This window comes from Helianthus annuus, chromosome 3, assembly GCF_002127325.2.
Source record: "Helianthus annuus cultivar XRQ/B chromosome 3, HanXRQr2.0-SUNRISE, whole genome shotgun sequence".
Lineage (NCBI taxonomy): Eukaryota > Viridiplantae > Streptophyta > Magnoliopsida > Asterales > Asteraceae > Helianthus > Helianthus annuus.
The window spans coordinates 97189501-97199452 of NC_035435.2; the positions used below are offsets into that span (position 1 = coordinate 97189501).

The 9952-nt window shown below is 32.5% G+C and overlaps 2 protein-coding genes across 2 annotated transcripts; both read left to right on the top strand.

Moving 5' to 3' along the window:
- Positions 1-2318: 2318 nt before the first annotated feature.
- On the top strand, positions 2319-3832 carry LOC110931667 (elicitor-responsive protein 1). The gene is made up of 4 exons (XM_035987496.1): positions 2319-2375; positions 2494-2725; positions 2808-3097; positions 3464-3832. Exons 1-4 carry the CDS (start codon positions 2345-2347, stop codon positions 3556-3558), a joined length of 648 nt encoding a protein of 215 aa, XP_035843389.1. The 5' UTR covers positions 2319-2344; the 3' UTR covers positions 3559-3832.
- A 3188-nt stretch (positions 3833-7020) lies between these two features.
- LOC110931668 (elicitor-responsive protein 1) lies at positions 7021-7683 on the top strand. Its single transcript, XM_022175053.2, has 3 exons — positions 7021-7071; positions 7184-7415; positions 7510-7683. Exons 1-3 carry the CDS (start codon positions 7047-7049, stop codon positions 7679-7681), a joined length of 429 nt encoding a protein of 142 aa, XP_022030745.2. The 5' UTR covers positions 7021-7046; the 3' UTR covers positions 7682-7683.
- Positions 7684-9952: the final 2269 nt, after the last annotated feature.

Here is a 9952-nt window from a genome sequence, read left to right on the forward strand (position 1 = left end):
TTTGACTAATTAATTAGTCATAAAGACTATTATCCTCCACACTAACTTTTTTTGCCTACACACATCAAAAGTTATCCTACATATTTCGAAATTCATCCTACACGTTGAAATTTATACTACATAACTCGTAATTTGTCCTACACAACTCGTAATTTATCCTACACTTTAAATTATTTTATTTTATTTTTTTGAAAAAAATATATATTTTGAAGATAAGTTACAAAAAGATTAATGTATTAGCTATTAAAGATGAAGACTACAAATTAATGATATATGTAGATTTACCAATATACCCTTGTAGTAACATTAAATAGTTATATTAAATGAAGTAAAATAAAGCATTCTTATTGGTTGAAATTTGTTCTTTTTTCTTCTTAAAAAAAATTCTTCTCATTTAAACTCTCCACTATATATATATATATATATATATATATATATATATATATATATATAATAAAAGACTACAATTAATTATAAAAAACACCAATTTGTTTGTTAAACCCATTAACTTTTGATTAGTTTAGCCCAGTAAACAATGAAATTCATTTTACAACTAAACCCAATTATCCATTTAAATTCATTAGCCCAATTATATATATTATATATATATTATATTATATTATATTATATTATATTATATTATATTATATTATATTATATTATATTATATTTTATTATATTATATTATATTATATTTTATATTATATTATATTATATTATATTATATTTTATATTATATTATATTATATTATATTTTATATTATATATTATATATTGTTAGTGAAGCTTGATGAATAGTAATTTTAATTTTATAATAATAATATATAGTTTTTTATTATTTTTTACTTTTAATAACATGTTTTTAATTATTTTTGTTTTTTTAAAACCATATATTTCCTATGCCGTTTTTAGAATAATTATTTTTTCTTTTTTAGAACATATATTATCGATTAATTTGATATTTCTTTAATATTATACGTTTATAACTTTTTCTTAAAACTTAAGTACGTAGTTATGATTGATATTTTCCTGAACATTCCGTTATAAGTTTTGTTAAAAACAAAATTGTACTTATAGTAAAGTATTTATTTGGTATCATAAAACAGTACGATGGCAAACTAAACCGATCTAATGCTTTAGCTTTCTAAACAACATGCTTTATTTTCAAATCATGTTTGTTTTACATTATCATTTGCTCGGTTTCATCGCAACGCACGATGACAAAAAACTAGTAGTATTTTAAATTAGCAACGCTTGTGTTTTGTTTATTCTTATCACAGTTATCGTTATATTATCGATTCTTTTGATATATATAAAGGAGGCTAGGGTACCACCCAGCGATACCCAAAATCTAGCCAATGTAAAAGTGCCACCTAGACTACCCACACTAGCCCAACAGTCCCTGTTACCGGCGTCGGTTACCGACGGAAACAACTCGTCCATCCGTTGTTTTCCAGGCGCACAAATACACAATCATCACCTACCCAAACCGGTTACCTTCTCCCGACTTCCCAACCTGAAACCCACTACCCAGGACATCGGAGAGACGGTGTTCATGGTCAGGTAGTGGGTACCCGATTACATATAGGGAAACGTCCCGAGCCCCCTAAATTTATATTTCAAGGGCCCATTTTTTCTAGTCATCCAGGGCCTCAAATTCTAAGAGACGGCCTGCTCGCTCCCATTAGCCGTCTCACTGGTCGCCCCTGAAGTTGTTTAACCTCACTTTCAATTTGGATTAAGTTGCATAACTGATTTATAATTAAATTAAAATTTAATTTTATAATAATCTATATATACCTGTCTAAATTAGTGTTGTATGATCCTGTGTCAAAAAGTTAAATTTAAAATAAACATTTTTAGACCCTGGGCTTATAGCTTAGTGGTCATGGGAAATGAGAGAAGACTCCTGGCCTTTGGTCTTGAGTTCGACTCCTGATCTCTCTGGGTTTTACCGGTTCTTCATTGTGGTGCCTTCGGGCGGGTGAAGGGTCGGGTTTTCCCCGGAACTGGTGGCTTGATGGGCTAGGGGCTCCGTGCGTGTAGGTTGGGCTGCCATGGGGCTACCTTTCGGCCAATGGGTGCCGCGTACGGAGTACCCGGCGTTGCTTAAGTTTTACGTTAAAAAAAACATTTTTATAATATTTATTCTGACTTTGACTGTCGTTGACTAGGGTTGACGAAGAGGTATCTTCCTATGTGGAGGTTTTTTACCAGGAATTATCTTCTAACGCGTTCAAGTACTACTGCTATACTATAGCCTATAAAATACAACATTCTATCATAATATTTTTCAGTTCAATTTCCACTTATCATCATCCACCAACTTATCAATATCATCCTCATGTATATGGCAAATCTACTTGAAGTTACTGGTATGTGCTTTGTGTTTTCGTCTCATCGATATTAAATAACCAGCATTCCATCGTTTCTTTCTTTCTTTGCGGCCGGACAAATATACATATTAATTTGGATCTTTTTTTGGATTTACAGTTGTTGGCTGCAATAAGCTGAAAGACACAGAATGGATATCAAGACAAGATCCTTATGTTTGTGTTGAATACGGTAATACCAGAAACCGCACTCGTGTTTGTACAGACGGAGGCAAGAACCCTACGTTCCAAGAGAAATTTGTATACACCATGATTGAAGGATTAAGAGAGTTAAACGTTATGGTTTGGAACAGCAATACCATCTCACGCGATGACTTCATCGGCAGTGGAAAGTACGTATACTTCTTCAATTCCTCTCTTCGACCGGACCAGATTAATTATTAAAACATTTTTCCAAATTCTTGTGGTTTTCAGGGTGCACTTAGTAAAGGTTATTTCTGAGGGATACGACGATAGCTCTTGGCCGTTGCAGACTAAAAATGGCAGGCATGGTGGCGAGGTACAATTAATAATGCATTATTCGGGTGCCAATGCAAACAATTATTTGCCATCAGCAAGTGCACCACATGTGTCTATGTACTCTGCACCGCCGCAGTCTTACTCCATGATTTATCCACCTGTCTCTACCGGAGCTTATCCTATGCCACCAGTATACCCGCCATACCCTCCAGCTCAGCAGCCATATGGCTCCCACTATTCTCATGGTAACTCTTCTTCTTAACTGGGCCATCATGTAGTAAATGCCGCATTTTGACCCGTTTGTATACACACAGGTTAATTTATTTTAACGGGTCAAATAGGGTGAAATCTATTTGAAATTTGTTAAAGTGCAAAAGACCTTCTAAATGACTTTACTAATAAAATCGACTGTTATATGCATAATATAGGTTTGTTATCATATTTGATATAACAGTTGGTTATATGATATAAAAACAAATATATATAACTATACCGGTTTTAGATCTACACTGTTCTGACTCGTTACCCTATCGACTCGTCCATTTTAATTTTTAAATCACCCACCCCATGCTTTACTAATTAATCTTGAATTTGATGTCATTATTTATTAGGTTCTTTATATCCAGGAGGGTATACTCTATACCGAGGCACAATTCCTACTAAAGGTGATGCAGATGCTATTGACATTAGGTTCACGTATATATAAGAAATTAATATCGTTTTATTGATTAGATTTTGATTAAAAGAGGTTTACCAAAGTAGCTCTATCACACGTCAATGAGGCTAGTTATTGAATCGTGTTGTATGGCAAAGTGTTTGTAAGTATATATTGTAAGTTTGATGATCTCAGCCATTCCATTCGTTGTATGCTAGTAGTAATATGCTAGCTAGGAAATTGGATAATTTGTATTCCTTGTTGTGTTAATTATAGCTCTAAGTATTGAATGCTAGACGTATGTTCAAGTAAAACACATATAACGGTTATTTAGCAATTGTCATTTGGCACAATCAAGTAACACTTTTATAGCACAAAAATTTCAACCCAAAAAAAATAAACCTTCAAATCAAATGGAACCGTAAACACCCCAAATAAAAATGGTTGCGCTAGAGTGACGAGGAATAGACCGAGATATGCGTCCAACATACCAATGGTGCACCACCTTCAAGTCAACTCGTGGGTTCAACAAAGCCATGGGTCTGCACAGTCTCGGATTTTACTTACTTATTAATGGTCTAAGAAAACCCGGTAAAAGAAACCCATATCTAACATGTATAGACCTCCATTTTGATTGGAGTGGTTTAGGGTTTGAAAGAACATGCAGACCCACAACACCCATCACGCAACCCGGTAATGAATCATGATTCACTTTGCATTCTTATTTACCCACCATAGAATGTAACACTAGCCGATGTGGGAGACATTTATTGAACCCGTATCAAGATGTTGCGTTTTGCTGTCATGTTTCAGTTGTTCAGATTTTTATATTTTTTTTACCGTGTCATGTCATTGAAATGAACCAAAGTTCCAATAATAAGGTAAAATTTAGGATTGAAAAATACAAGATGATGATCACATAAACAATTCACCAATTCAACTCATACTTTGGTTATACGGTTGATAATTTAGCATCATAAATGTTATGAATTTACATCGAAATAGATGGTAAACGGACAACAAGTTGCGCCGCTAACCCTTTTTGAATAACAAAACTAAGTCAGTGTATGCTAAAGAGCTAATCTCCTACTTCTCTTTCTTTCCGGCTTACAATATCAGTGTATAAATATAAATTCATATTTGTACGTTTCACTCAAGTATCAGATACGAATATAACGCATAACATTTCTTTTACCGATGTAACGCGATTTAAGTTTGGTACTCTCAGCCCGCTTCTTATATCTCTTTAAGTTGGCTAGTCTTTGTGATATGATCACCAACATTTAAATCTTTTAATCTACAAGTCTAAACATTTCTGAATCCGGATTTTGAAAAACTTTAGTTTATAATATAATTTGGGGCAAACAACGAACCTTTGAATATAAAACTTGGAAGGGTGTGAACTTATAGTCTTGTTGACTAATATAATATACCCCTAAATAACTTCTTAGTGACAAATGTCGAATGATGATTGGAGTTTATCAAGATCATCCACTTACCATCTGGTTTGACCAAAAATCTATCCCTAGAAAACTCAGCCTCGACCCAATTAAGAATCTATCTTTAAGGCGATAACAGCTGATGGCCTGATGCATCTATATTTACATTTCAAGACGACAGTGACTATGGAAGTGATTGAGAATGAGTGAGGGAGCGAGTTGCAATACGTGGTTGTCGGTGATTGCACGTAAATTGGGCCTTCAAGAACTTAAGCTATTAGTTGAAAAAACTTTTATTATTTATTCAGTAATTTTAGTTCTAAGGTTTAATGAATGTTACAAGGAGGACTTATATGTAAAACTTTTATGATTTATTCAGTAATTTTAGTTCTAAGGTTTAATGAATGTTACAAGGAGGACTTATATGTATTTTCTTGTAAGATGTATGGAAATTGTTGGTGACAAAAGAATATTTCTTTTTAAAAGGAAATGATCTGGAAAGTTGGTCATAAATGTGCTCATTGGAATATTTTTTTGTAATGAAGTTGGTAAAATGGTTTTGTTGGATGAATGTAAATAAAGAGTCAAAACGAGTAATTTATAATAGTCGATTAGGCTCGGGTAAGAGGACTAGACCTGGGTCTACACGTAATTTTTTTTTATCATAGAGTAAATTCCGTGGAAAGTTTTCAAAAATTCAACTTTTGTTTCTAGGCTTGAAAGATCTATTAAGTGGGTGTAAAATTATCCTTAAAATTAAAAAGAAAAACAAATTACTGAATAATTGGACTACGCAAGCATAATTGTAGGGCTCGTTTGCATTCGAATTCGATTCGAAAAAACTCAAAACTTGAATTCGATTATCAAGGTTCGAATTTGGTTTATAAAAACTTGAATCTGATTCGATTGGAATTCGAGTCCATTAATTGATCTAGAATTCATATCATACATATCTTTTATTTCTTACTTTTCTATATACTCATTGCCAACCATCGTCAACGGTGTAGATTCTTCACGAGTTCATAGTAAGGGTTAAATTTCACGGAAATGGTTAAATTCACATGTTGTTCATAGATTATTCCACAGTAACACAAGTTTCATATCCGGTTTTATAGTATCATATCCGGCTTCTAGATTTATAGTTCACGGATTGTATAGTTCCATATTTTATATTTATTCACATGTTGAATTTTTATTTTGGGTGAATCAGAACTTATTCGAATTCGAGTTTCAAATACGAGTTAAATCGAATCAAATCTAGTTTGAATATGAATCGAATTCGAATCCAAGTGAAAAAGAAAATTGAATAATTCAATAGGGTTAATTTGAAAACTCATCATTCGATTAGTTGAACATCGTAAGCATAAGCAACACTTCATAGTTCATCCGAAACTTCTTGATAGATCACAACCTATGTCATACGCTCGAATAGTTTGAATTAAAATATATACAAAAAAGTTTATTATTCCTTTAACTTGCTTTTTAATACATAAAACTAAATCAATTAGCACACAAAATGTACCATTTCAAATAATAGGGTATAGTACAAATAAATTGAATAGTTTTTGTGAAGATACAAATTTTAATAACTTACAGTATATCTTTAAAAACATTTACACTTTTATTATTATTATTTTTATTTTTTTAGTGTTGTTTTACGATCGTATATAATAGATGGATTATAGTAACTCAATAGAGATGTGAAAACTTAGAAAATTATATTTGGATTGCTGAAAAATGTAAATCTTTATTTTGTTTCATTATTTTATATAAGTCATTTCACTAGAGTGATACAACCAAAAAAAAAAAAGAAAAAAGCAAAAATTCAATATTCAACCTATATGTTACACAGGTAAGCTAGCAATCTAGATATATATGTCAAAAAGTTCATGTAAAATAAACATGCTACAATATTTATATTGACTTTGACCGTCGTTGACGCGGAATGTGGAAGCAACCCAGGTTAGTGTTTTACCAAGAATTATCATCTAACGCGTTGTTCAAGTACTGCTGTAGCCTATAAAATACAACATTCTATCTTAATTATATTCAACAATTATTCAGTATCCATTTATCATCCTCCTTCCTATATATATATATATGGCAAATCTCCTTGAAGTTACTGGTACGTGCATTGTCTTTTCCTCTCATCTAACCAGATTTCGACTGTTTCTTTGTGGGTCAACTATTATACAAATTAATTTAAATTTCTTTCTTTCATGAATATATGTATGTAGTGGTTGGCTGCAATAAGCTGAAAGACACAGAATGGATATCAAGACAAGATCCTTATGTCTGTGTTGAATACGGTAATACCAGAAACCGCACTCGTGTTTGTACAGATGGAGGCAAAAACCCAACATTCCAAGAGAAATTTGTATACACCATGATTGAAGGATTAAGAGAGTTAAACCTTATTGTTTGGAACAGCAATACCATCTCACGTGACGACTTCATAGGCAGTGGAAAGTACATATACTTCTTCAATTCTTCTCTTCGACTGGACCTGATTAATTATTAAAACATTTTTTCCAATGATGATATGAATTCTCGTGGTTTTCAGGGTGCACTTAGCAAAGGTTATTTCTGAGGGATACGACGATAGCTCTTGGCCGTTGCAGACTAAACATGGCAGGCATGGTGGCGAGGTTGTTGGTTCAGTTCTGTTTGAGCATGAAGGAAAACAATATAAATCATACCTGTCACAGCAGATAGTGCAGAGGAGAATCCAGTAATGGAGTTCGACATGCTTGTCATCTAGATCTGGTTCCTCCTTAGGGTGCTGACTGATGATGGGGCTAAGAAACCGAAAAGGGTATCGGTTATGGAGAGGAGGTTTCGTGATGATGTTATGGCTAATGGGGTGTGTGAATTGTGTAACTGAGTAACCCTTAAACCTCCACATAACTCTCCTTATATAAGCACCCAGGAGGAAACCTAATTAGTTACTAAGGGTAATATGGTCCATCAACAATTACCAACTAATTAAATAATAGGTTCTAATATATTTTGATCTCTATAATGTAAATGATTAAGATGGCTATAGATTAAATATTACACATAACATATTTAATCTTACATTCTCCCACTTAGCCGAGTAATCATTTACTATGAGTATTAGATAAGCCTGATCAGGAGTTAACACTCATTTTAGCCTTAAACAAGTACTATAGCAGAAAAATACAGCCGTTGAATCATTATGCGACTCAGGACCCCCATTAATCATACTATAGCCTTAATTTAAAACCTAATCATCATGATCAAAATACGCGTAAGCCCTTTGTTTGATTTGTAACTTTTATTTGTCTATATGCCATTATACCGGTTGAACATATTCTAACAGACATACAAAATCAAACTTGAGGAAAATTAACTAATACTTAATCATTCATAGTACGATATGCAATTGCGCATGACTATTAATTAATACCCGTCTATGAGCTCTCTTAATAAGACTTATGGGTAACAGCCCTTCAGTTATAGGATCCTTAAGCATATCATGAATGTATTCGATACAAAACTTAGTTTCCTCAATTCGTTCATAAACGAATAATTAATTGCGTATCGAAACTTAATGCAGCACCTCTTGAACTGTTACTGTTCAAGGAGTTATGGTAGCTGACTTTATCACACTAATTCTTCAAAACATTATATGGAGTTAATAAACTTATGAGTCCACTGATTAAATTTCCAACAACATTTAGTGACCATGTTATGTCGTTATAACTTAGGTTGTTAATATCAGTGCATTATGACTCCTCCATGAAATAGGTTTTGTCTGCTGACATAAAGATATACCCGAAATTGCATTTTATAATCTTTGAATATTTCAAAGTTAGAGTAATAAACCGGTTTTAATTCTCACTTCTTCTTTAAATTGTAGTCTCTCGTTTCTTTTAAAGATATTGTAATACTCCATTAGATGCTACACATTAATCTAGACATATCTAGTGTGTTGCAATATGAGTAATATCTAAACGAGTGTAGACTTAAACTTACATAAGGCTTCTAATTAATGAAGCGTAAATAAATAATCTCATTTATCCTATTGTCCTCTAAAGGAGAGCAATATTGATTGTTACATATGTAAGGACCCATTTAATGTTAAACTTATGGAACGAAACTAATATCCCATTGGGTCTATCTCAGTATGTTATGATATCAATCACGTAAGAGACATCTCTGAGTTTTATTATATCAAAGTTTGTGTTAACAATACTTTGACTTATGTAACATATGCTTGTCAAAGAATGTCATCTATATAGACAAGTTTATTTTAGTTGCTCCCACTCATCTTGAGGTAGGCACATTAATCCACTTGATTCTTGATGAAAATAATTACGTTAGCTTTTCATCACATTATGATGTTTGCATTAACCCATACATGGATATTATTGGCTTACAAATAAAGTGTTCTTTAACCTTCAGTTTGAAACTTTAGGTTGTTATCTAATGAACATGTAAATGTGTCAGCCATTTATTAGGGAAAATCGTTTTAATGTTCATCTAATGTAGCTTAAAACTATTATAATCTACTAGAATAGTGATGATCCTCAAAGAAAACTTTGATAATTTATCTCTTCCTGAGAACAACCTTTGACAACCAATCATGCTTTTGAGTGTCTTAACGCTTATATTAGGATTTGGTTTAGTTATGAACACTCTAAGGTAATTCAATCAAATCCCAAATGTTACACAAACACATAAAATCAGATTTACTAGAAAACTGTTTTATTCCATTCATATGATTGATTTACACTAATGGCTTAATTTGAAGAGATAGGATCAGTAAACATTTCCAAAATCCATTTCAACTTCAATTAGGGAGGTTATGAAATCATCAAAGTTAGTAGGCTTTTAAACCTAGATGACCTCCTGAGTTGATTATTGGGTTCATTAGAAGTTTCAATTTTATGGATTAGCTCTTGGTTAGGTTGCTATCATTTTCATTCTAAGTTTGTAAGAGTTGGTGCAGTATAGTGTACAAGAGGTGTAATCGGAGTTAA